This window comes from Pseudoliparis swirei, chromosome 4 (assembly GCF_029220125.1).
Source record: "Pseudoliparis swirei isolate HS2019 ecotype Mariana Trench chromosome 4, NWPU_hadal_v1, whole genome shotgun sequence".
In the NCBI taxonomy this organism is placed as follows: domain Eukaryota; kingdom Metazoa; phylum Chordata; class Actinopteri; order Perciformes; family Liparidae; genus Pseudoliparis; species Pseudoliparis swirei.
In genome coordinates, this window is record NC_079391.1 from 58825 (window position 1) to 86393 (window position 27569).

Consider the following 27569-nt stretch of genomic DNA (forward strand, 5'->3'; position numbering starts at 1 on the left):
GCCACGCAAATCCTAGACTAGCCCGTTAAATAGAACGGAATAAGAATTCTCTCTCTCTCTCTCTCTCTTCTCTCTCTCTCTTTTCTCTTGAATTCTCTCTCTCCCTCACTCTCCTCTCTCTATTCTCTAAACATAACTAACGTCAGTAAACAGCTGGACGAGGCTTTGAAATCACGGAGTTTTTGTTTGTGTTTTTTTAGGAACCGTCGGACCAGTTGTGACGTCATGTTTTCAGCAGCGCTAATGTAGTGGTTGATTTATCACAAAACAACGTTAGGGGACAAACACCGTCATGACCTGTGTCTGATGCTGCGGGTCAGAGGAGAAGGAGGTGCAGCCGTTCGGTGGCGCGAGGAGACCTGCGCGGAGGAGGAAGTGGAGGAGGAGGAGGAGGAGGAGGAGGGAGGGGCGCGGCGGGGGGGCTCGTGAGCGCCGCGGAGCGGGTCTAGGCGAAATTCTCACAATAACTCAAATAAATGCCCCGTCGGATATTAAAACACATTTGGGGGGACTTGATGACAGAAAGAGTAACTTTTATTTTTAAATACGGATGAATAAAAAAAATGGGTCTCCAGCAAAAAGGGCCATTTACTCATCCAGGGCAAAGGGGAGGAGCTTGAGCACCACTAGGGCTCTATCTGTGCACGTGCGTGTATGTATATACATATACAGTGTATGCAAAAGTTTAGGCACCCCTCTGAGGCTGCATGATAATTTACTATGTCTTCACCAAAAAAAGATCACAGTTGTGTAATATTCATTTTCTAGTTAACACTGAGTGCTGGGGTGTTTTCCAGACAAAGATATTTAGTGTAGCAGTATTTAGTTGTGTGAAATTAAATCAAATGTGAAAAATAGGCTGTGCAAAAGTTTGGGCACCCTTATCATTTTGTTGATTTGAATACCTGTACCTACTAAATGCTGATTTACTGCAACACATAATTAGTCTGATTTACTCGTTAAGCCTTCAATTCCATAGAAAGGTGCATCCAATCATTAGAAAAGGTATTTAAGGTAGCCAGTTGCAAGTTGTGCTTCTCTTTGATTCTCCTCTGAACAGTGGCAACATGGGGCATCCAAACAGCTCTCCAATGATCTAAAAACAAAGATTGTCCAGCAGGATGGTTTAGGGGAAGGCTACAAAAAGTTATCCCGGAGGTTTCAGCTATCAGTTTCCACTGTGAGGAATGTTATTAAGAAATGGAAGGCAACAGGCACAGTTCTTGTTAAGGCCAGAAGTGGCAGGCCAAGAAAAATATCGGAGAGGCAAAGGCGAAGAATGGTCAGAATGGTCAAGGACAACCCTCAGACAACCTCCAAAGACCTGCAAGGGCATCTTGCTGCAGATGGTGTCACTGTGCATTGCTCAGAGAACAGCTGTATGGGAGAGTGATGCGGAAGAAGCCTTTTCTGCACACGCCACAAACAGGCTCGCTTGAGGTCTGCAAAACGACATTTGAACAAGCCAGGCTCATTTTGGAACAAAGTGCTGGGGACTGATGAGACAAAGCTCGAGCTCTTTAGTCACAACAAGAGGCGTTACCATGGAGGCAACAGAACACAGCATTCCTAGAAAAACACTCGCTGCCCACAGTCACATGCTGTGGGGCTGTGTGGCAAGTGCAGGTACTGGGAATCTAGTTAAAGTTGAGGGTCGCATGGATTCAACTCAGTACCAGCAAATTCTTGACAATAATGTTCTAGAATCTGTAACAAAGCTGAAGTTACAGCGGAGTTGGGTGTTCCAGCAGGACAACGACCCGAAACATCGCTCCAAATCCACTAAGGCATTTATGCAGAGGAACAACTACAATGTTCTGGAATGGCCATCCCAGTCGCCAGACTTGAATATAATTTAAAATCTATGGGGTGACTTGAAGCGGGCTGTCCACGCTGGCACCCATCAAACCTTACTGAACTGGAGATGTATTGTAAGGAAGAACGGTCCAAAATACCTTCATCCAGACACTCATCAGAGGCTATAAGAAGCGTCTAGAGGCTGTTATTTTTGCAAAAGGAGGCTCTACTAAATATTAATGTGATTTTTCTGTTGGGGTGCCCAAATTTATGCACCTGTCTAATTCTCTTATGATGCATATGGCATATTTTCTGTTTATCAAATAAACCTTATTTCACTGCTAAAATATCACTGTGTCCATGAAGTATTATATATATATGACAAAGAAGTTCCTGATCCAAATGCCCAACGATTTATAGATGAAAGTAATGGAGATTATCAGGGGTGCCCAAACTTTTGCATACGACTGTATATGTATACATACGTATATATCTGTGTATATACACACATGTATATATATATGTGTGTGTATATATATATATACATATGTATAATATGTGTGTACTTTTAGTTCAGGATGAAGAACACGGAGCACTTTTACTCACGAAATGATCCCGTTTATAATGACTGTATTTTAACATGTTGCACAATGTAAACTGTAAACTTATAAACATCTTATTCAACAACGTGTTAGGGTTAGTTAATCTGAGAAACCTTTGTTTTTTTCTTTTGAGAAAATAATTTATTTGGAACACAATAACCATATCTCCTCACATAATGAAACCACACACACACACGCACAATGCTCCCGTCTGTGCGAGTAAAGGTCGATAGGGTTACTGGAGGTCAACGCTCGGTGATGTCATGTGTTGGTCCGTTGACATTTAAAGTCAAATAGAGTTTATATTTAAATTCTTCAGTCCCAACGTGAGGCCACGATCTTTAATCATGAAACAAAAGCAGATGACGCCGAGGAGCTGGTTGTCATAGCAACAGCAGCAGCTCAGGTCCCAGGTGACAGACATGATGACATCATGTTTCACCGTTCCTCAAAACATGTTCATATATACGAAACCCACATTTATATAGTTAGTGAAGACGTGTTGCGCAACACTCAAACATCACGAATACTCAGAAAACGTTTCAAAATACAAAACATAGCGAATAATGGACAAGAACAAAATACATCAAATAATAAATCAAAAACCTGCATTTTGGTGCAAAGTTGGAGACAAACAGGTCAAAGGAACACGGCGGCACGAGGAACCAGAACCACAGCGCCGAGCCCGGCTGGGTCGGCCTCGGGCCGGAGGACCGGATACTGGTCTCCAAGACAACAGACGGCAGGAGATGGAACCGCCTTGAGAGGCGCACGACCAATCGGTGTCTGCCGAGGCGTCACGGCCCACATCAACCCGTTGGGTTTGGCACATGTTGACCCGGTTTGACCCGGTCTGACCTCCCGTTCTCCGAGCCGTTCCCTCTGGCTCGGAGTTCCCTTCTCGTCGTTAGTTTAATTCATTCGGTCGTGGCCGGCTGACGAGTCGTCATGGCAACCAGCGCTCTCATTGGATCAGAGCGTTCCCTTCCTCGCTGCACATGAGGCTGTGGATGGACCCTCAGACCTCAGACCCTCAGACGTCCATCCAGACAGTTTCAGACGTCAACAAACAGTCGAATAAAGAAAAGTTCTTCAATCCGTCTGCAACGAAAACATTCCCTTGGACAGAATCTGTCTCTTGATCCCAACGTGCCGTGTTCTCCGTTTAGTTCAACAATAGAACACTCCCCTAGAGAAGTACCAGCAGTACATACACTAAATAAACATGTGGCCTAGCGGGGTCATCCTCCTCTTCCTCTCACCTCCCAGCTCAGATCACTGGTCAACTTTCACAACACAGCATCTGCAGATCATCCAGGCCTTAGAACCACGAGCCGTGCAGCGAGAGGAAGACCTCGGGACCTGCGGCTGATCAAAGGCGACGAAGAGGAGGGCAACACGGGGAACACTCGAGTCGTCTAACGTCGGGTTATCATGGCGCTGGGCCAGAGGAGCGCGACGCCATCAAGAACCTCCACACCTGTGCACAGGGAGGCAGGAGGAAGGCGCTGCGGGTCAGAGGGATCCAGGATCCACTGAGAGGGATCCACAGAGAGGATCCACTGAGAGGGATCCACAGAGAGGGATCCACAGAGAGGATCCACAGAGGATCCACTGAGAGGATTCACTGAGAGGGATCCACTGAGAGGGATCCACTGAGAGGATCCACAGAGGGGGATCCACAGAGGATCCAGAGAGGATCCACAGAGAGGGATCCACAGAGAGGGATCCACAGAGAGGATCCACAGAGAGGGATCCACTGAGAGGATCCACTGAGAGGGATCCACAGAGAGGGATCCACAGAGAGGGATCCAGAGAGGATCCACTGAGAGGATCCACTGAGAGGATCCAGAGAGAGGGATCCACAGAGAGGGATCCACAGAGAGGATCCAGAGAGGATCCACAGAGAGGGATCCACAGAGAGGGATCCACTGAGAGGATCCACAGAGGGGGATCCACAGAGGATCCAGAGAGGATCCACAGAGAGGGATCCACAGAGAGGATCCACTGAGAGGATCCACTGAGAGGATCCACTGAGAGGATCCACAGAGAGGGATCCAGAGAGGATCCACTGAGAGGATCCACAGAGAGGGATCCAGAGAGGATCCACTGAGAGGATCCACTGAGAGGATCCAGAGAGAGGGATCCACAGAGAGGGATCCACAGAGAGGATCCAGAGAGGATCCACAGAGAGGGATCCACAGAGGATCCAGAGAGGATCCACTGAGGGATCCACAGAGAGGGATCCACTGAGAGGATCCAGAGAGGATCCACAGAGAGGATCCACTGAGAGGGATCCACTGAGAGGGATCCACAGAGGATCCAGAGGATCCACAGAGAGGATCCACAGAGAGGGATCCACTGAGCGGGATCCACTGAGAGGATCCACTGAGAGGATCCACTGAGGATCCAGAGAGGATCCAGAGAGGATCCACTGAGAGGGATCCACTGAGAGGATCCACAGAGGATCCACAGAGGATCCACTGAGAGGATCCACAGAGGATCCAGAGAGGGATCCACAGAGAGGATCCACTGAGAGGGATCCACTGAGAGGGATCCACTGAGAGGGATCCACTGAGAGGGATCCACTGAGAGGGATCCACTTATCCGCTCTGATCCCTGGCGTCTCACATGGAACAAGTCAAGTGTCATGGGATGTTAGGAGCTGGAAATAACGAGTTAAATCCCCCATAATGCTTCACTGTCAGCTGCTCAGCCAAAAGAAAGGACAACACAGGGGCCCCGAGGCCAGGGGCCACACACACTGTGCTGGTTCAGACGGGGCTCCGGGGCCCGTTGGGGGGGCAGTGGGTCCTGGATGAGGACCAGGAGAGCCTCTCGTGTCTCCTCTGCCTCGCCGTTTAACGCCAGCGCCGCTTCACCTCGTCAGATTTGGTCAGCGCCAAAGATCACGGACAGGAAGAGACACCAAATGATTCTGCTCGGAAGTCAAAGTGTCGGTGAGGGAAATGAGAACAAAGGCAGTTAGTCGTTCAGAGAACACGAGACGGCGTGGAGACGGCTGTGTGGAGCAGCACCAGAGGAGACGCAGACAAGGAGAGCAGGTCGAGTTCAGGTGTGTCCTCAGTGCTGGGGGGGGGAGGGGGGGGGGGGGTCACAAGCTCAGAACTTTACGCTCAGGAGGCCAGGCTCTGGCACGGCGGCTTCTGTTTCTCCCACTGGCACATGGCGTTGGCGTAGCCCACGATCACCTTGTCCATCCAGGTGAGCGGCTGGGGGAACAGCACCGCGCCCTCGAAGAAGCCCAGGTGACCTCCGTGGAGCGTCAGGGAGAAGATGACGTTGGGCTTCTTAGCTGAAGGACGACACACACACACACACACACACGTCTCATGACACCTTTGGGCTCGGCCGAGGGTTAGGGTTGACCTTTGGGTTGTTCGGTTAGGGTTCAGTGTTCGTGTTGTCAGTAAAAGGCCAATAACAGAGCAGAAGAGTCTCTGTGGTGGAACGGGTTCAACACAGGGTTGAGCCGACGGTTACCTGCTAGTGTGCGAGGGATGGTGAGCAGGGAGTTATGAACCAGAGGGTCATCGGCAGCGTTCACGAGCAGCAGCGGCACGTTGACCTGCAACACCGAGCAAAGCCATCAGACACATGGGGCCGAGCAGAGGCAGCCGAGGAGGAGGAGGAGGAGCCTTACGTTGTGGATGTAATGGACACAGCTCTCCTTCTCGTAGTACTCTTTGAGAGAGCTGTGGCCGTGGAACTTCCTGTGGAAAGACCCAAACAACAAGCGTCATTACCATATCCCTCAGGACAGACCCTAACCCTAACCATGGCTGGAAGGCTCACCTCATGATGCTGTCGTCGATCTGCATGAGCGACGTGGCGGTGTACAGACGGCCGAGGTCCAGCTCTTTCAGTTTCAGTGGGCTCCCCCCAAAGAGGCTGTGCCTGGAACACACACACACTACTCAGAGAACATGTTGCACGGGTTTCCTGCTCAGTAATTGACTCCCAGTGCAGTAAGGAACTGTGTGTGAATACTATTGGTGGATGGACAGGGGGCGGTGCCTTGTTTTACTTAGCAAGATATTCTTCTGTAAATGACAGAATAAAATGGCCGCCTGCCTCCGCGGCTCTGATCTGTGGTCTTCCTCTACATCTGCAGGTGAGCCACGCTGGCCGTTATGTTGTTGACCATCTAGAGCAGCCATAAACTACGTGGAAAGAACTTTGCAGAAATAAATCACTATTGTAGCACCTAAAATGTTTCATACTTGTGTGACAGGATGATTTTCTTCATGTTGTCAGCCATGAGGAAGTTATAGAAACGCCTGAACTGGTCCCACTGGAGGAATGTTTCCTGAGCCCTGAGAGACAAACAGGAAGTCAACACACAGGAGGTTCTGCGTAGTCCACTGGACCACGAGCCTGGTGGAGAGAAGCAATGGGGTCACCTCAAGACACTTCACTGACCTTTAGATATAATGGTTTTCATTGGCATTTCAATACTAATACATCCATTAAAAAAATCCAAAGTATGTATTTTTTTTTAAAATCACATTATTTTGGGTTAAGTGGAACGCTGACAGGTGTGAACTCTGATTTAAAAGCACAGCGTTGATTAAGAGCCATCAGCCTGACGTGCTTGATTTACATTTAGAAATGTGTCTGGTGCTGTCAAGGAGCTTTGATGACGAGAGGAAACCCACCTGAGAGCGCTGTAGCCCTGGCAGACGCTCACACAACACAGCACCCGCTCCTGGTTCAGCCTGTTCTCGCCCAGGAACTTACAAACTATGTTCCCACCCAGACTGAAGCCCACCACCATTAGCTGGGTCTGAGCATACGTCCGCTTAATGTAGCCCACCATGGCTGCAAACTCCCATGTGCACCCTGAGGGAAACAAATCGATACACATCGATACATGTTGATACACATCGATACATGTTGATACACATCGATACATGTTGATACACATCAATACACATCGATACATGTTGATACACATCAATACACATCGATACACGTCGATACACATCGATACATGTTGATACATGTTGATACAAATCGATACATGTTGATACACATCAATACACATTGATACATGTCGATACACATCGATACATGTTGATACACATCAATACACATAGATACATGTTGATACACATCGATACATGTCGATACACATCAATACACATCGATACATGTTGATACACATCGATACATGTCGATACACATCGATACATGTTGATACAAATCGATACACATCGATACATGTTGATACACATCGATACACGTCGATACATGTTGATACACATCGATACTTGTTGATACACATCGATACCTTTAACTAAATCACATCAAAATCAAGTTACAGGACACAAAAGAATGTCTTTTTCAAAGTGGTGTGAATAAAAGGTCTTCTCTGACGTCTCTTGACCAGAGCGTCTTCACCCTCAGAGTTTGCGGAGAGCAACATTTGATTGGACCAAATCTAAATCTCTAGATATTGCTCTGTGAAGTCCGCCTCTTGGCCTCACCGTAGGTGAACATGCGTGGAGAGGTGAGCTCGATGTTGGGAAGAGCTCCCAGGTGGTTGAGCACAGCACAGCGGTACCCGTCCTTCTGGGCATGGTCCACAAAGGTTCGGATGTAATGCTTCTCGCTATGGTTTCCAATGCCAGGGCAGATCACCATGGTGATGTCATCTGGTCAAACAGAAGATGGAATCAGAGACATGAGTTTTAGAGCAGCGCTGCAGCACACACAGCGCATCACTGGTGAGGTGTCAGCATTCACATGAGGCATTCAAACCGTCCTCACTGCATCACAAACGGCTGCTGCCTCAGTTTAAGACTTAGATTGAGAATTTACTTCATGAATCTCTTTTCCATCTTCGAGTCAAGTGGGAAACACTGGAGGAACCAAACCAATGGGAGAACCCTCCTCCAGGTGTCACATGAACAGACGAAGTAGCATGAGAACCATGACAACAACATGTATGACACTTCTATGTTGGCAGTAGAGAGTCAATTAGCAATTGTCTAATATACATTATCCAACTAGCAGCACATGGCAACACAGAAATAGTAGGTAAAGTAGATGTTGATCACCTCCTGTTCTATGGTCCCCCACTGGTTCAAAGAGGTCAAAGGTCGCAGTGGCCCCATCCTGCATGGGTAAGTACTTCCTGACTCCACTTGGGTGAGGTGAGCTCACCCGGCCAAGTTTACCATACAGGGCCGTCTGGAGGTGCCCACTCTTACCCCACAGTAAGGGGGGGATGTACCTGGAAACACACAATGGGACTCAACACAAGCTTACTCTGCCCAGAAATGGCAGTAACACAATTAGGAGTAGATGGATTTTCATTGGTGGTTTATGAAGCAGACGTGAACATCCTGGCACATGTTAGGCATCAAAGTCCCATTTCTTAGCTCCCAACAGACATCCATCTTGTGTTGCTCTGGAAGCTGTATAGGTTTTGCTGACTGAGCATCAGTACGAGTCAGTCAGTGGGTCACATCACATGTGTTTGAAATACTGAGCCTTGCTGCATGTTGTGGATTATGGTGAATAACCACCTTATTGCGAAGATGCAAGTAAAGAATGCAATTATATAATTACGGCTGATATAGGAATAACAACCAAAACAACTTATTGAAGGCTTTTTATGTGGTGCTGCCGCCATAAATAGGTGATAAATAAACAGTCAGTTCATGTGACGATGTTATTCAGTCCAGAGATTAAAGGACAGAGAATAACACCCAGCCAGGAGCAGCCGATCGTAAAGGGTTCGGTGACATCGATAGTGCCACAAGACCTTCAACCTCGTGTCTGACTGCCTCCCAACAATTACCACACCTAGAAAATAAACCCTTACATAAGAGAGCTGTCAATCAAAGAGCAGTGAGACTTCCATCTGGTGGTCATGTGACCACGTGCAGCGGCATGTGAAGCTCAACCCCTTTCCTAGACGAGACGCTGCAGGTCTACGATGTTGGAGGACGAACTGCCCGGTTCGTTGAGTCCACAGAAGACAGCAGACGACTGAGTCGTTTCCGTTTTCCCTTTCATGAATATAGTTTGAAGAAAAACTCATTTAAACAAGTTTGTGGATTCAACTGGAAGAGGAAGTGAAGGAGTTTCACTTCCTGGTGCAGGATAAGCATTTTGTGTACAACTGGTCGAATGCTGCTGATGTAAAGTAAACTCAAAGCAGAACATGAGATTTAAAAAATGGACCTGTTTTGAGTCATTAAAAGAATCTCCATAACTAGAAGATCAGCAGGTCGTATGCATGTCCTGGATGTGTGGTTCATTCCAGGAAACACAGGTTGGGTGGAGCAAAGCTCTGAAGTCCAGACATTAAGTCACAAGCCTGGAGACCCCAAACACATCAAGACAGGCGAAACGGCTTCCTCACGGTTTGCTTTTCTAAAAATAATTATACAATCTTTATCGCTGTCGTTTGACCAATACAGACTAAACAAACAGCAGAAACACACTAAATACAGTCAGTTAACTGTTGGCTGCTTTAACAACACCGACACATTCAAACAGGTTGCATCAGACTCGGGCTCCTTTCTTTAACCAATTAAACGACTCAAGTCAGTTCCTGTCTGCTTGTCCTCTCCATAGCAACACGTTGCTAAGGAAAGAGGTCTGCTTGTCCTCTCCATAGCAACACATTGCTAAGGAAAGAGGTCTGCTTGTCCTCTCCATAGCAACACGTTGCTAAGGAAAGAGGTCTGCTTGTCCTCTCCATAGCAACACGTTGCTAAGGAAAGAGGTCTGCTTGTCCTCTCCATAGCAACACGTTGCTAAGGAAAGAGGTCTGCTTGTCCTCTCCATAGCAACACGTTGTTAAGGAAAGAGGTCTGCTTGTATTCTCCATAGCAACACGTTGTTAAGGAAAGAGGTCTGCTTGTATTCTCCATAGCAACACGTTGCTAAGGAAAGAGGTCTGCTTGTCATCTCCATAGCAACATGTTGCTAAGGAAAGAGGTCTGCTTGTCCTCTCCAAAGCAACACTTTAAGGAAAGAGGTCTGCTTGTCCTCTCCATAGCAACACGTTGCTAAGGAAAGAGGTCTGCTTGTCCTCTCCATAGCAACACATTGTTAAGGAAAGAGGTCTGCTTGTCCTCTCCATAGCAACACGTTGCTCAGGAAAGAGGTCTGCTTGTCCTCTCCATAGCAACACGTTAAGGAAAGAGGTCTGCTTGTCCTCTCCATAGCAACACGTTGTTAAGGAAAGAGGTCTGCTTGTCCTCTCCATAGCAACACGTTGTTAAGGAAAGAGGTCTGCTTGTCCTCTCCATAGCAACACGTTGCTAAGGAAAGAGGTCTGCTTGTCCTCTCCATAGCAACACGTTGCTAAGGAAAGAGGTCTGCTTGTCCTCTCCATAGCAACACGTTGTTAAGGAAAGAGGTCTGCTTATATTCTCCATGGCAATACGTTGTTAAGGAAAGAGGTCTGCTTGTATTCTCCATAGCAACACGTTGCTAAGGAAAGAGGTCTGCTTGTCCTCTCCATAGCAACACGTTGCTAAGGAAAGAGGTCTGCTTGTCCTCTCCATAGCAACACGTTGTTAAGGAAAGAGGTCTGCTTGTATTCTCCATGGCAATACGTTGTTAAGGAAAGAGGTCTGCTTGTATTCTCCATAGCAACACGTTGCTAAGGAAAGAGGTCTGCTTGTCCTCTCCATAGCAATACGTTGCTAAGGAAAGAGGTCTGCTTGTCCTCTCCATAGCAACTTTTTTTTTTTGCGATCAAATGTTTTTATTTAGCATAATCACACAGGATGGCGGAACACCGACACATGGTGCCCTTTCAAATTACAACAATACATAGCAACACTTTGTTAAGGAAAGAGGTCTGCTTGTCCTCTCCATAGCAACACTTTGTTAAGGAAAGAGGTCTGCTTGTCCTCTCCATAGCAACACGTTGCTAAGGAAAGAGGTCTGCTTGTCCTCTCCATAGCAACACGTTGCTAAGGAAAGAGGTCTGCTTGTCCTCTCCATAGCAACACGTGTGTGCATGTTCAAAACATGGCCGTTAGGTCGTTGCCCTCACATGACCATCGATGCTCTGTGTCATTGATCTGTGACACAGCGGGTCACACAGACTTCTGACAACAGAGACTCAACGCAGACGACGCCAACAGCAACAACAGCGGCGTGTTTACAGAGCTCTAAGTTCATGATGGCGTTCAGGAGGGAATGTAAACATCAGCGTGGCCGTATGATTCGCTGACTCGAGGCAAATGGCTCCGTAACATTCGATTATATAAGAAGAGAGCTGAACGTACGACACCACCAGCAGACCACAGGTTACAGTGATGCCAAGTTCACGACACACTCAGCTGGCTCAACGCACACAAGGACGCCTGCCACGGGTTTGCATCCGTTATTAGAAACACAGATATTTTACTCACATTAATAGGGGACATCGGAGTTGCTTGAGGGGGAGACTTGCATCGTCATAAACGTCTGAGCCCTGCGGTGGACACGTCTATATTTATACGTGTGACAACCCAATCTACCTTTGGGATAATCCTGAAAATATGGGCTGGGAGCCTAACCCTGGTAGAGCCGACGGTACAGACACACTCAGGAACACCGATGACAGACGAGCCACAGTTCGCCCCAGATGGCCAACCGGCAGTCCCGTTTCCATGGAAACGTGTTTGAGTGACAGGCAGAGAGCGGGATGGCAACTCACTCTTTGGTCAGCTGAGGACAGGACTTGAGCAGGAAGCGGTTCAGGGCCGTGTCCTGGTAGGTGAGTTCCGGGGGGGCGGTGGGGCTCTTGAGGTTCAGGCAGCGCACCAGGATGTAGAGCACCGTGGCCACCGCCGCCAGCTTCACGCCGTCGACCATCGCCGGCAGCTCCGGAGAGATGGTGTGCACGTCGGACTCGTGGGCGCTCATGATGATCTGAAACACAAGCCGTCTCAGAGCTCTTCCTCGTGGAACACAGAGTTACATATTCATAAATAAATCCACAAAGACGCAGCCAATGAATTAAGAGCCGCATTTTAAAAACAGTTTGCACTGCTTTTCATCATTTAAATATAAAATCATTAAAAACACCCATGAATCGTACAACATACTCAAATGAATGTCATCATTTTGTCCTTGGCTGTGACTAGGAAACGACTGGATGAAGAACGACATGCGCGATGCCCTACATATTGTGTGGTGCTCGGGGCTCTGTGGGGATGGAGTGAGACTCAGAGAAAGCACTAAAGTCTCGTCTGATCCACTCGCCGTGATCACATGACAGCTGACAGCGTGTTCAAAGCTCACAACACTAGAGTGCAGACATTACGTTCAATAAATCCTGACAGCGGTCACCTCTTTGCTTGCAGTGAGTCCATGACGCCACCAGAGGGCTCAGCATTTCTACCGGCCGCCACAACAAGGGGAAGTTGTGGCGCTTCATTCAAATAGAACGCTGTTTTACTTTGTTAGAATGAAGTTGCCAAAAACAATTCACAAACAAGCTGTATATTATTATCATTGCTCCATATTACACAGGAACTAAGTGGAACGCTGACCCGTTACTCACATGTTATGTTGGCCTCCAACAACAACCCACAGGTTTGAGAAGGATGAGGTCACAGTGACGCCGGCCAGCCTGAACACACAAATGACCTTTGATGTTGGAGCAATTCAACACGATTATGTTCCATGTGTCCTCGAGTCGTGATTGAAGTGGTATAGAAACGCCTCCACGGCTTTCTTCTTGTTTCAGTGTCTTGTCACAATCATATCATCATTCAGTGATGACATGTCTTACTCAGAGCATCAACAGTCGTGAAGTGAACACTATTCTAACTTGCTTTTCTCCATTAAGGTCATCCTCCAATCTCTAATTGGTCCACCTCGCTGCGTTACTGCTGAACACCCGTGTCTTTGACCCGAGAGCCTCTCAGAGGGACCGGTTGTCTTCTGACTGCCATTGTGTGTGTGTTCATTTATTAGCGGGTATTGCCCAAGAGGAAACTCTGCTCCCGCTGAATGTAGAGGACTACCTGTAGTGCCAGGCTCAGTCCTTCAAGTCATGAATATGAAACAACTCGATCAAACATGGGGTCAGAATAACAAGGTCATCACATGAACTCAATGACCCCCCAGACCCACGTCTTCATGATCAGAACCAGCGGGATTATGGGCCGTCAGCTGCTCTTCCCTCTTCGTCACGACTCATAACCAGACAAGATGACTACAGACACAAGGGCACACAGACGGACGTCGGTTGCTCTTTAGGAGCTCTTAAGGAGCTTGTCGTACCATATTGCCCCACTAGAGAGCTACGCTCACTAAATGCGGGACTACTTGTAGTTCCTAGAGTCTTAAAAAGTAGAATGGGAGCCAGAGCCTTTAGTTATCAAGCTCCTCTTTTATGGAACCAGCTTCCAATTTCAGTCCGGGAGGCAGACACAGTCACCTCGTTTAAGAGTAGACTTAAGACCTTCCTCTTTGACAGAGCTTATAGTTAGGGCTGAATCAGGTTTGCCCTGGTCCAGCCCCTTGATATGCTGCTATAGGCTTATAGCTGCCGGGGACGTTTAGGATGCACTGAGTACCTATCTCCTCTTTTTCTCTCCTTAAGGATGAATTTTCATCTCTCAATCACACGTTACTAACTCTGCTTTCTCCCCGGAAGTCCTTTTGACTTTACGTCTCATGGGGTCATCGGACCCTATGAGACGGCATAGATCCTATCTGCCTGATGGATCGTCTGGGTCGTGAAATTCCTGCTCATGACTACGCCACTGTCCTGTTGAGACTCCGCCCACTCCTCCTCCCCACCGCCATCTGCCTGATGGATCGTGGAGGTCTCCATCGTGGAATATGCCTACTATGAACTATTCATACACTCTGTCATATTCATTGAATGTATTTTAACTCTAAATCTGTCCTTCTGTACACATTACATCTATTGCATCTGTCCATCCTAGGAGAGGGATCCTCCTCTGTTGCTCTCCTCCAGGTTTCTTCCTTTTTCCCCTGAAGGGTTATTTGGGAGTTTTTCCTGGTCCGATGTGAGGTTTTGGGGCAGGGATGTCTATGTGTACAGATTGTAAAGCACTCCGAGACAAATTTGTAATTTGTGAAATTGGGCTATACAAATAAACTGAACTGAATTGAAACTGAATTTACGAGCTCACGCAGCGAGACGGCGGTGATAAGAAGGCTCATTTGTCGACACAGAGGACCGGAACCGGAACGTGTTTGTTCTGCGTGTCGAGAGCAGGCCAACAACCCGGTGTTACGGGTTAACAAGCGACCCCGGTAGCTGGCGACTTTCAGCCAAACGCGTCTGTTGTTGTCTGTTGTTTCCAACGACAGCTGTTCCTCGTGCACGCGCATTGTTTAACGATACATACGATGTATACAAGACGGAATCACGCGGACAGCTACGAGTTCTTCCCATTTCCAACAGCTGTGACGACAACAGACGCGGTCGCGTGGAAGTCTCCAGGTAACACGGGCGCCTGTTCTGCCGGAACACCGGCGCGTCTTCGTTCAGGTCGTGTTTTGGACGTGTTGGCTGGCCACCATGAATATGTGGCGCAGTGATATAAAAAGCATCCCGCAAAGCCCGTTTCCTCTTTAATGACGTTAGATCGCCTCCTTTAATCCTACCGGGCGACATGTCGACCGTTAGCTCGTGGACATGTTCGACCTCATCCGGCAGCCCGAGCTAGCATCATCAGAGACACACGGACGCCGTGTTTACCTGGCGCTACTGACCTCCAGGGAGTCTGCTGCTTGCTGCTGGGACGCGGAGGCCTGTCGGTGTCATGCTCGTGGCGTGTCGGTTGTTTGTGTCGGCCTGCGTTGTCTGTAAAGGACCGCGCTAACTCGTTAGCTCCTGGACGTGAAGTACGCACTCTGATACAGCAACAGCGTCTCGCGCATCCTGGCTCTCATTGGTTGAAACGGACGGTGACGACGCGCTGTCCCCGCCCCTTGTGTATGAACTGACCACGCCCCTTGTCTATGAAACATCACAATGTCGTTTTTTCCACATTGTGTATGTATATTTTGGTCGTAGAGGATTCTTTTTTTGTAAAACATGTTTCCTTTTTTGTGAAAGTGTTACAGAGAGTCTGAAACGTTTTTATAAAAAGTCCGAAACGTTTATATAAAAAGTGAGGAACGTTTTTATAAAAAGTCAGAACAGTTTCCTGAACGGGACCCGAACGAGAGCACAACCCTGTTACATCACAACCCTATAACATCACAACCCTGTTACATCACAACCCTATTACATCACAACTCTGTTACATCACAACCCTGTTACATCACAAACCTGTTACATCACAACTCTGTTACATCACATTGAACTATCTACTAATCTGCATAAACTGGGCTCGCCTGATAGGATTTATACACCAACAAATACACATGTTTAATTCACACCTTTAGGAGCACACACATCCACAACAATGATGTAATGGATGTGTGTTACTCTCGTTCACTGCTGTACAGGTGTGTAATTAATCACATCTTTGAAGTGCCCAATGAGTCTTACGTCACTCTCAGCGTAGTGAGAGGACATACGAGATGAAGATGGGATTCCTGTTGCAAGTACATCATAATATCCACGTGGTGGCGTCAGAGTTTAATAGATTATTCTTTGAAGCTATATTAACCATAGTAATACATAATGTATAAACAGTCAAATTAAGTGGAATTGAGCTAGCTGCCCTGTGAAAACAGAACAATAATCCAATGTCTAAAGTAAAGTAGATTATTGACGATTGTATGTATACTTAACCCTATAAATAAACCGCCTGGCCTCAGGACTGCAGTTGGATGGTGCCTAAAGATCAGGTCAGATATTCCCGTATTAGTCCCTCAGTGGGTGCACAGAGCAGTAATACAAATACAAATACAATACAGAATACAGTTACAATGTTAAATATACAGAGGAATACAAATATATATACAAGGTATACAAGTGTATTGTTCTGTGTCCCTGAATAGTTATCAGGGGTCAAATGCGGAGTTCCCCCGGGGGACTCACCTGAAACACCAAGCGGTTATTTTACAACCATTTCAAGCCTCTCTTCCAAAATCGGACGTTTGTGCATAGGACCACGAGTCAGCCTGAGACTATAATTATAATTATATTTATAATCCATCCATCCATTATCAATACCGCTTCATCCTCATTAGAGTCGCGGGGCGCTGGAGCCGATCCCAGCTGACACAGGGCGAAGGCAGGGACACCCTGGACAGGCCGCCAGTCCATCCAGGTATAATTATAATAATTATTATAATTATTATCATACAAATAATTGTTATTGTTATTATTCTAATTATTGTTATTCTAATTATAATTATTATTATTGTTAATATTGTTATTATTGTTGTTGTTATTCTAATTGTTGTTATTGTTATTATTATAAATGTAATTGTTGTTATTATAATTATTGTTGTTATTATTATTGTTATTGTTGTTGTTATTATTGTTATTATTTTGATTATTATTCGGCCTGAGCCATGGCCTCATCAACGTGTCTCTGATGATGACGCGGTGTGTCTCAGGCTTACGGCTCTCCGCCCAGCCGCATCACAGCTCCTTCAATCCCGTATTATCGTCCCAGCTCCCTCGTTCATCCCATTCGTCCTTCCTTCAGAACAGCGGCGGCATTCCGACATTTCCGACAGCACTTGAAGGCAGCATTCGTTAGACCTGCAGCGCTGCGAACAAATAAAGTCAGATAAACAACCATGAGACGTCCCGGGACCGGGTGGACCGGGTGGACCGTGAGGACCGCTGCGGGCACGGCGCTGACTCTGCTGCTGGGCCTGAGCTCGGTCCGAGGTAAGTCCTCCGGCACCGACACCGACCTGCGGCCCGGTTCACGCAGAACTCCTGCGGCTCCTTCTGTGACTCCTCTGGGTTCTACTTCACCCAGACTCTACTGTCCCTCACGTCCTCTGTAGCGGCTGTAGCTCAGTGGGGTAAGGGGGTCGTCGTGCAACCCCAAGGTCGTCGGTTCGATCCCCGCTCTCCCCATCAGTTTCCAGTCGAAGTGTCCATGAGCAAGGCACTGAACCCCACTGCAGCCCACTCCTCCATAACTAAGGATGGGTACATTTCGTTGCCTGTGTGACCAAAGATCGACCCAGAGTGCTGTGACGAGGTCTGATTGTCACGGTAGAGCCTTCGGTTCTATTGTCACAATGAACGAGACAATAGAACTGAAGGTTCTGGTGGTTCGAGTGGTTCTTAAAGGTCACAAAGGGAATAATACGCTTTAGTCGTTCCTCAGTAATCTCCCATTGGATGACAACTGTATTTTATGTATATTATAATTACACTTTCTCTTCTTTATCGTCTCTCATCACCAACTTACCCATGAAATATATCCATAAACATTGTTGTTCCAGAACACAGCCGACATGTGACGTGTCCTCCGGCCCAACATGTTATAAGGGCTCTCAAGTCTCACGCATTTCGGTCTCATCTCACGCACTCCCGCCACACATCGAATTCCTCACGCTGAAAAAACCTCTCGGCTATTTAATGCTTGAATGCAGGGGTGCTCCATACGCCGATCGATTGTTCCGCTGCAGAGCTCCGACGCCGGTCTGCGCGCATTGGGATGGATGCCGGCGCGCAACGGTCAGCTGTATCAGGTGCTGATGGAAATCTCACGCTTGCCTGTCTTCAAAACTTGAGAGCCCTGTGTTATGATGGGCCGGGTAGATTGAGACCCTCTGTTATTACAAAGCCCTGCAGTACCAGGGAGCACTGAAGAAACACACTCCTCAATGTCAGTTTAAGGGTTTAATGACAGAGATGAAGACACCCTGAAACAGACAGTGCAGCAAGATGAGCTGACAAAGTATTACAATTATGCATGTAATAAATAACGTAATACACATATACAAATAACGATATACGGTATATTGTGGTGACACGTAATGTAACATAATTCACCTTTAGGAATAGTGTTGCCACACGGACTGATTAAGTGGTAACACAGGGGGAGGCAGGTCATTCCTGCTAACTCGCTATGCTAGGCAGTTGTGTTGTTAAGGTTCTCTGCCTGTATGGATATTAAAGATTGGAATTCGATCCTGAATACTCCGCCTCCGACTCCGTATCTCCGGTACTACAGTGGTGACCCTGACGTTTCTAGGAAAGTTTCCAGAAACTTAGTGAACATGGCAGAGCGTGATGTTTATGTAAAGTTGCCGGAGTTTTGGGAGAATGCGGCGGAGGCATGGTTTGCCCACGTGGAGGCACACTTCGCCTGCCGTCAGGTCCGTGACGGGGACGCAAAATACTACCTAGTGGTAACGGCGCTGGGAAGTTCCACATCGTCCAGGTTGGTGGGATTCATCGCTGCTCCCCCGCTACAGGGCAAATACGAGGCGATTAAAGAGCTCCTCCTTAAGACATTTAGCTTATCTGCTAAGGAGAGAGCCCGCCAGATTCTTGACATTCAGAGCCTGGGGGACAGCAGACCGTCTCATCTCATGGAGAAAATGCTGAATCTGCTCGGGGGGGAAGATCCCCAGATATTGTTCATGGAGGTTTTCCTGCGCCGCTTGCCACCCCGGGTCCAGACGGCGCTGGCCAACACGGCCATCACAGACCCCCGCGCCTTGGCTGAGGAGGCGGACCGCTTTTTCCTGGCGGCACGAGAGCCAGAAGCGGAGGCGTTAGCTGTGACGCCTGGCGGGCAGTGTACAGGCAGGACGATGGCGGCGGCGGGCGCCTATGTCTAATCAGCGTGGAGACACCGGACAGTGCTTTTACCACGCACGTTTCGGGACAAAGGCAAAGAAGTGCATCGCTCCATGCAGCTACAAACCTCCGGGAAACGGAGGGGCCCACGCTCAGTAGTGGCCGTGAGCGTGCACGGGCAGGCTCCTTTATCAACGACAGCATTTCGAAGACCCTTTTTCTGTGTGACACGGGCGCCCAGCGGAGTGTAGTTCCTGCGTCGAGGGAAGACGTCGCTCGTGGAGAGCATGATGCGCGTTGACGACGGCTAATGGCGCCTTATTCGCACATACGGCGGCGGCCTATGTGTTTGTGCATCGGGGGTCAGCGTTTCAGCTGGGAGTTTGTGACAGCGGACATTTCTTTTCCCCTGCTTGGGGCAGATTTTTTTTGTGCCCATGGACTGTTAGTGGACGTTAAAAATAAACGCTTGGTTGACGCCTTGACGTTTTCCTCCCTGGTGTGCACACTCGGCAGCGCAGCTCTGACGGACTGTCGAGCTCGCTGTCAGGGTCAGACATTTTCTTAAACTTTGGCTGAGTTTCCAGACCTGTCGTTACCCACCTTTTCTGCACTCACTACCAAGCATGGCGTGGAGCACCACGTCACGACGGAGGGTCCTCCTGTCTACGCCAGGGCCCGGCGGTTGAACCCTTCTAAGCTGGCTGTGGCGAGGGCGGAGTTTTCGACTATGGAGCGCCTGGGCATCGTCCGCCGCTCCGACAGCCCTTGGGCCTCTCCGCTGCACGTCGTTCCCAAGCCGAACGGCGGATTCCGCCTGATGGGCACTATCGTCGGCTCAACGACGCCACTACGCCCGACCGCTATCCGGTGCCGCACATACAAGACTTTTCGGCGCATCTGGCCGGCGCAAAGGTGTTTTCCAAAGTGGACCTGGTGCGTGGATACCACCAGGTGCCCATGCACCCTCTAGACATTCCCAAGACGGCGGTGATTACGCCTTTTGGGCTTTTTGAGTTCCTGCGGATGCCTTTTGGGCTCAAAAACGCCGCTCAGACATTCCAGCGCCTGATGGATTCTGTGCTACGGGACCTGCCGTTCGTGTTTGTGTACCTGGACGACATACTCGTCGCCAGCGCTTCAGTGGAAGAGCACCTGTCCCACCTCCGTGCCCTTTTCACGCGGCTCAGCGATCATGGATTAATCATTAATCCTGCAAAGTGCCAGTTCGGGCTGTCTGCCATTGACTTCTCGGACACCGCGTCACAGACGGCGGGCGACACCCTGCCGGCGAAGGTGGAGGCTGTCGCGGCTTTTCCTCGCCCGCTCACAGTCCGTCGCTACGGGAGTTCCTGGGGATGGTGACTTTCTATCACCGTTTATCGCCCGAGCTGCCCACATCATGCGGCCGCTGTATGAGGCTTTGAAGGCAAGACCCCGTCCAGGCGATCGACTGGACGGTGGAAACGGAGGGGCTTTACTGAGGTCAAGGCTGGCGCAGGCGGCTTTGTTGGCACACCCATCACCCACGGCACCCATCTCTATCACTACAGATGCGCCGGACTACGCGGTCGGCGCGGTGCACGAACAGTGGGTGGAGGCGCTGGCAACCGCCGCCTTTTTCAGCCGCCAACTTACGCCCAGAGAACGAGGTACAGCGCTTTTGATCGTGAACTCATGGGTCTTTATTTGGCCGTGCGGCACTTCCGCTTGCTGGAGGGCCGTGAGTTCACGGCGCTTGTCGACCATAGCCGCTCACCTTCGCCATGTCGAAGGTGGCGGAGCCTTGGTCGGCGCGTCAGCAGCGGCAGCTCTCATACATTTCAGAGATTACCACGGACATTAAGCATGTGGCTGGCAAGTCAAACCTGGGGGCTGATTGCCTCTCCAGGGTCGCCATCGGGCCGCCCAGTTGGGCCTGGATTATACGCGCATGGCGCCGGACCAGGACTCTGACCCTGGCGCCCAGGCACTGAAGTTGGAGAGCACTGGATAGCGCTTGGAGGACGTGGTGTTCGCGACGCGGACATCACTCTGCTTTGTGACGTTTCTACGGGCCTGTCGCGGCCTGTCGCCCCGCCTGCTGGAGGCGCCGGTGTTTGAGGCAGTGCACGGCCTATCGCACCCCGGCGTTAAGCCTTCAGTGCGCTTGGTGGCCACAAAGTTCGTCTGGCATGGACTTAAAAAGACGTGAGGACTTGGGCAGGGGAGTGCGTGGCTTGTCAACGCTAAGGTGCACCGCCACACGAAGGCCCCTTTGGAGCGTTTCCTGGTGCCGGAGAGGAGGTTTGACCATGTGAACATTGATTTAGTTGGTCCGTTGCCTCCCTCTCAGGGTTTCTCATACCTCCTCACTATGGTGGACAGGACGACTCGTTGGCCGGAGGCAGTTCCGCTCGGGTCGACGTCGGCCGCTGACGTTGCCCGGGCTTTCATTGCAACGTGGGTGTGTCGTTTTGGCACCCCATCAGACATTTCCTCGGACAGGGGCTCGCAGTTCACGTCCGAGCTCTGGAACGCGGTGGCTGGCGGTCTGGGGGTTAAGCTGCACAGGACTACCGCTTACCACCCTCAGGCTAACGGCCTCTGTGAGCGCTTCCATCGCTCCATGAAGGCGGCCCTTAAGGCCAGCCTTACGGACGGCAACTGGGTCGACAAGCTGCCCTGGGTGATGCTGGGGTTGCGTACCGCGCCCAAGGAGGATCTGCAGTGCTCTTCGGCGGAGTTGGTTTACGGTCAGCCGCTGAGGGTTCCAGGGGATTTCCTCCGGGCGCCGGCTCCCTGGTGGGCGAGGGCCCAGCGGGCTTTCTTGCTGGACGCGGCGGAGGCTTTCGCCGGTACCTACTACTCAGCACGGTACTGGGGTTCAGGTGCCCACGGATCTACGCCGGCTGGGCACGTTTGTATCCGCCACGACGCACACGGAGGTCCCCTGCAGCCTCCTTATGGTGGACCTGTCAGGGTCTTGGGAGACCGGGATAAGCACCTGGTGGTCGACCTGGGTGGCAAGGCGGAGCACATCTCGGTCGATCGGGTGAAGGCTGCTCATTTGGACTTGGGCCAACCGGTGGTGCTCGCTAGGCCGCCGAGAAGGGGCCGCCCCCCAGCTTTGACTCCTGTCACGGGTGCTAGACCTGTTGTTCCGGTCCCTCCTCTTACGGGGACCGCACAGGAAGGAGTCGCTACCAACTCCAGTTATTAGGAGTCGTTGTGGTCGTGTTGTTCCTCCCGCCACGCAGATTTTGTTTATGTGTGAATTCTGGGGGGGCTTGTGTGGTGACACGTAATGTAACATAATTCACCTTTAGGAATAGTGTTGCCACACGGACTGATTAAGTGGTAACACAGGGGGAGGCAGGTCATTCCTGCTAACTCGCTATGCTAGGCAGTTGTGTTGTTAAGGTTCTCTGCCTGTATGGATATTAAAGATTGGAATTCGATCCTGAATACTCCGCCTCCGACTCCGTATCTCCGGTACTACAATATGCACATTAACTAATAACGTAAACAGTTCTCACATGAATGAGTGGATGAACATCTCGCCTCGAGGTGGAATGGATGAATGACGAGACTAAAATGGACGCTGACATTAACGGAAGGCAGCGTGGCATATCCGGTCAGGTAATTAGACGCTGCCCTCTAGTGGCCGGCGGTACACTCTACAAGCACCACTAGAGGCTGTAAACCAGGGGTGCTCACACTTTTTCAGCATGCGAGCTACTTATTATGTGACCAAGTCAAGGCGATCGACCGACAGGGGGGGGGGGGGTGCTAGTGAGAGTCGCGGGCGAGCCGAGAAGGATTGTTGACGGGGGGTGCTAGTGACTTTTTTTTTGCTCCGTCCCAATGCGCGCAAACCGGTGTCGGAGCTCTGCAGCGCACGAGACGGCGGGCAGAGGACTGTTAACGCGACACGTAGAGACAGAAATGACATGCTGCTGCTGTAATGTAGCGCTATAGATAAAGTGACAGGGGGGCGGGCCAAATTTTTTTTATGTCATGCGATCTACCAAGACTACGCCGCGATCGACTGGCAGGTCGCCGCGATCGACCGGTCGATCGCGATCGACGTATTGAGCACCCCTGCTGTAAACAGAGACGTGTCAAGTCATCTGAGTTTATTGTTCTGGTCCCACCACGAGGAGAACCTCTCCCTCTGAGCTCAGGTCTGGAGCGCCGGCATCAGAAGGCGGTAGGACTCAGTTCTGGTGTTGGTGCTCAGGTCCGGTAGCCCGGTAGCCCGGTGGTCCGGTGGCCCGGTGCTGCTGGGTACCTGCTCTGCATTAGAACTAATCTCTCAAGCTCTTAATCCTGCACAGGGACTCCTTCAGTCTTCAGGCTGCTTTCAAAATGGACTCTTTGTTTACATCTTTATGTCTCCTGTTCCCAAACAGCATCTTCAGCATCGATGAGAGAGATGCTCGTGTTCCATGTGGCAGGCCTCAGAGGTTAGACCACAACAGAGACTAGACCATGTGGCAGGCCTCAGAGGTTAGACCACAACAGAGACTAGACCATGTGGCAGGCCTCAGAGGTTAGACCACAACAGAGACTATACCATGTGTCAGGCCTCAGAGGTTAGACCACAACAGAGACTAGACCATGTGGCAGGCCTCAGAGGTTAGACCACAACAGAGACTAGACCATGTGTCAGGCCTCAGAGGTTAGACCACAACAGAGACTAGACCATGTGGCAGGCCTCAGAGGTTAGACCACAACAGAGACTAGACCATGTGGCAGGCCTCAGAGGTTAGACCACAACAGAGACTATACCATGTGTCAGGCCTCAGAGGTTAGACCACAACAGAGACTAGACCATGTGGCAGGCCTCAGAGGTTAGACCACAACAGAGACTAGACCATGTGGCAGGCCTCAGAGGTTAGACCACAACAGAGACTATACCATGTGTCAGGCCTCAGAGGTTAGGCCACAACAGAGACTAGACCACGTGGCAGGCCTCAGAGGTTAGACCACAACAGAGACTATACCATGTGTCAGGCCTCAGAGGTTAGGCCACAACAGAGACTAGACCATGTGTCAGGCCTCAGAGGTTAGACCACAACAGAGACTAGACCATGTGTCAGGCCTCAGAGGTTAGACCACAACAGAGACTATACCATGTGTCAGGCCTCAGAGGTTAGACCACAACAGAGACTAGACCATGTGGCAGGCCTCAGAGGTTAGACCACAACAGAGACTAGACCATGTGTCAGGCCTCAGAGGTTAGGCCACAACAGAGACTAGACCATGTGTCAGGCCTCAGAGGTTAGACCACAACAGAGACTAGACCATGTGTCAGGCCTCAGAGGTTAGACCACAACAGAGACTAGACCATGTGTCAGGCCTCAGAGGTTAGACCACAACAGAGACTAGACCATGTGTCAGGCCTCAGAGGTTAGACCACAACAGAGACTAGACCATATCAGGCCTCAGAGGTTAGACCACAACAGAGACTAGACCATATCAGGCCTCCAGAGTGACTCTACAGGTTTGTTTGGGTTGTTTTTAAAACACAAAGAATATGAGTCGGGCTTTGTGTGTGACTCAGAGAACTAAGCCGCTCCCTCTGGACGGCTTCACCGTCATCCGGCCCGATGTGTGACTCAGGGCTGGTGGTTCAGGACTGAGGGTTCAGGACTGAGGGTTCAGGACTGGGGGTTCAGGGCTGGGGGTTCAGGACTGGGGGTTCAGGACTGGGTTCAGGACTGGGGGTTCAGGGCTGGGGGTTCAGGACTGGGTTCAGGACTGGGTTCAGGACTGGGGGTTCAGGGCTGGGGGTTCAGGACTGGGTTCAGGACTGGGGGTTCAGGGCTGGGGGTTCAGGACTGGGTTCAGGACTGGGGGTTCAGGACTGGGTTCAGGACTGGGGGTTCAGGACTGGGTTCAGGACTGGGGGTTCAGGACTGGGTTCAGGGCTTGTGGTTCAGGACTGGGTTCAGGACTGGGGGTTCAGGACTGGGTTCAGGGCTGGGGGTTCAGGACTGGGGGTTCAGGGCTGGGGGTTCAGGGCTGGGGGTTCAGGGCTGGGGGTTCAGGACTGGGGGTTCAGGACTGGGGGTTCAGGGCTGGGGGTTCAGGACTGGGGGTTCAGGGCTGGGGGTTCAGGACTGGGGGTTCAGGGCTGGGTTCAGGGCTAGTGGTTCAGGACTGGGGGTTCAGGGCTGGGGGTTCAGGACTGGGGGTTCAGGGCTGGGTTCAGGGCTAGTGGTTCAGGACTGGGGGTTCAGGACTGGGGGTTCAGGGCTCGCTGCAGAGACACAGGAACCAGAGTCTGACTTCACTCTGAGCACCAAGATCTCCACACAGCCTCATGCTCCCCAAACTCACTGCCATCACTTTCATATCGACCCACTCCAGCCGTCACGCTGCTTTTCAGACCCCTGGTGGTCATCAAGAGAACTGGGACTCGTGATGAGGGGTCCTGTGTGTCCACAGCTCTCGTTGGGACTTTAGTAGCCCTCCGACTCTTCTGTTCTTTTTCATTCTTGTTTTAATCTATGTCTTCTAAGTCTCACAACTTTATGAATGTGCAGTACAACTTTTCCTTTAGAAATGTTTTTCAGGAATTATTTGGTTGTGATGCTCTTTGTTTCCCTCAATCATTTTTCTTTCTTATTTTTAACATACTGAATTCTTTCATTTGGCCAGAAAGACTTGGGACAACCTCCAGAGAATGATTCTGTTCATCTGGGGCCTCCATGTAGAGACACTTCTCACCACCAGGGGCAATGTTCCCATTCACAGGGAAGCACAACAACATGTGTTGTAGGGTTAACCCTGTCCCTGGGGTCATGGTTAAGGTTAACCCTGTCCCTGGGGGTCATGGTTAAGGTTAACCCTGTCCCTGGGGGTCATGGTTAGGGTTAACCCTGTCCCTGGGGGTCATGGTGAGGGTTAACCCTGTCCCTGGGGGTCATGGTGAGGGTTAACCCTGTCCCTGGGGTCATGGTTAAGGTTAACACTGTCCCTGGGGGTCATGGTGAGGGTTAACCCTGTCCCTGGGGTCATGGTGAGGGTTAACCCTGTCCCTGGGGTCATGGTGAGGGTTAACCCTGTCCCTGGGGTCATGGTGAGGGTTAACCCTGTCCCTGGGGTCATGGTGAGGGTTAACCCTGTCCCTGGGGTCATGGTGAGGGTTAACCCTGTCCCTGGGGTCATGGTTAAGGTTAACACTGTCCCTGGGGGTCATGGTGAGGGTTAACCCTGTCCCTGGGGGTCATGGTTAGGGTTAACCCTGTCCCTGGGGTCATGGTGAGGGTTAACCCTGTCCCTGGGGTCATGGTTAACCCTGTCCCTGGGGTCATGGTTAAGGTTAACACTGTCCCTGGGGTCATGGTGAGGGTTAACCCTGTCCCTGGGGGTCATGGTTAGGGTTAACCCTGTCCCTGGGGTCATGGTGAGGGTTAACCCTGTCCCTGGGGTCATGGTTAAGGTTAACACTGTCCCTGGGGGTCATGGTGAGGGTTAACCCTGTCCCTGGGGTCATGGTGAGGGTTAACCCTGTCCCTGGGGGTCATGGTGAGGGTTAACCCTGTCCCTGGGGGTCATGGTGAGGGTTAACCCTGTCCCTGGGGTCATGGTTAAGGTTAACCCTGTCCCTGGGGTCATGGTTAAGGTTAACCCTGTCCCTGGGGGTCATGGTTAAGGTTAACCCTGTCCCTGGGGTCATGGTTAAGGTTAACCCTGTCCCTGGGGTCATGGTGAGGGTTAACCCTGTCCCTGGGGGTCATGGTGAGGGTTAACCCTGTCCCTGGGGTCATGGTTAAGGTTAACCCTGTCCCTGGGGTCATGGTGAGGGTTAACCCTGTCCCTGGGGGTCATGGTGAGGGTTAACCCTGTCCCTGGGGTTAGGGTTAAGGTTAACCCTGTCCCTGGGGGTCATGGTGAGTGTTAACCCTGTCCCTGGGGGTCATGGTTAGGGTTAACCCTGTCCCTGGGGTCATGGTGAGGGTTAACCCTGTCCCTGGGGTCATGGTTAAGGTTAACACTGTCCCTGGGGGTCATGGTGAGGGTTAACCCTGTCCCTGGGGTCATGGTTAAGGTTAACCCTGTCCCTGGGGTCATGGTGAGGGTTAACCCTGTCCCTGGGGGTCATGGTGAGTGTTAACCCTGTCCCTGGGGGTCATGGTGAGGGTTAACCCTGTCCCTGGGGTCATGGTTAAGGTTAACCCTGTCCCTGGGGGTCATGGTGAGTGTTAACCCTGTCCCTGGGGTCATGGTTAAGGTTAACCCTGTCCCTGGGGTCATGGTTAAGGTTAACCCTGTCCCTGGGGGTCATGGTGAGTGTTAACCCTGTCCCTGGGGGTCATGGTTAGGGTTAACCCTGTCCCTGGGGTCATGGTGAGGGTTAACCCTGTCCCTGGGGTCATGGTTAAGGTTAACACTGTCCCTGGGGGTCATGGTGAGGGTTAACCCTGTCCCTGGGGTCATGGTTAAGGTTAACCCTGTCCCTGGGGTCATGGTGAGGGTTAACCCTG

The 27569-nt window shown here is 50.4% G+C and overlaps 2 protein-coding genes and 1 long non-coding RNA gene across 8 annotated transcripts in view; 1 reads left to right on the top strand and 2 right to left on the bottom strand.

The window, feature by feature from the left end:
* Nucleotides 1–2725: 2725 nt before the first annotated feature.
* LOC130193296 (monoacylglycerol lipase ABHD2) lies at nt 2726–15289 on the bottom strand. Of its 4 annotated transcripts, none has more exons than XM_056413774.1 (11): nt 15135–15288; nt 12943–13011; nt 12094–12308; nt 8483–8658; nt 7910–8077; nt 7079–7262; nt 6644–6736; nt 6216–6317; nt 6064–6133; nt 5904–5988; nt 2726–5715 (listed from the first exon to the last, which is right to left on the bottom strand). In XM_056413774.1, the coding sequence occupies exons 3-11, from the start codon at nt 12300–12302 to the stop codon at nt 5537–5539; spliced, it is 1266 nt and encodes a 421-aa protein (XP_056269749.1). In that variant the 5' UTR covers nt 12303–12308; nt 12943–13011; nt 15135–15288; the 3' UTR covers nt 2726–5536. The 4 variants fall into 4 exon arrangements, with proteins under 4 accessions (XP_056269749.1, XP_056269748.1, XP_056269751.1 ...); XM_056413773.1 differs by having other exon boundaries at nt 15121–15288; XM_056413776.1 differs by lacking the exon at nt 12943–13011 and having other exon boundaries at nt 15135–15289.
* A 242-nt stretch (nt 15290–15531) lies between these two features.
* On the bottom strand, nt 15532–19068 carry LOC130193297 (uncharacterized). The gene is made up of 2 exons (XR_008831538.1): nt 17753–19068; nt 15532–17093 (listed from the first exon to the last, which is right to left on the bottom strand). It is a non-coding gene; the product is annotated as an uncharacterized LOC130193297 (long non-coding RNA).
* LOC130193295 (lactadherin-like) overlaps nt 17085–27569 on the top strand; it is a 36936-nt gene continuing 26451 nt past the window's right edge. For all 3 annotated transcript variants that reach the window (XM_056413771.1, XM_056413769.1, XM_056413770.1), the window contains exon 1: nt 17085–17217. In XM_056413771.1, coding sequence (XP_056269746.1) covers nt 17124–17217 — 94 coding nt within the window. In that variant the 5' untranslated portion in view covers nt 17085–17123. The remainder of the gene's footprint in view (nt 17218–27569) is intronic.

What these genes read in the sequence shown, in the direction of transcription:
- LOC130193296 (XM_056413776.1), bottom strand. Translation starts at nt 12,302, where the DNA reads ATGAGCGCCCACGAGTCCGACGTGCACACCATCTCTCCGGAGCTGCCG. An exon ending in GTGTCCATTACATCCACAAC is followed by an intron (nt 5,989 to 6,063) that starts GTAAGGCTCCTC and finishes TCGGTGTTGCAG; the next exon opens with GTCAACGTGCCGCTGCTGCT. An exon ending in CATCCCTCGCACACTAGCAG is followed by an intron (nt 5,716 to 5,903) that starts GTAACCGTCGGC and finishes GTCGTCCTTCAG; the next exon opens with CTAAGAAGCCCAACGTCATC.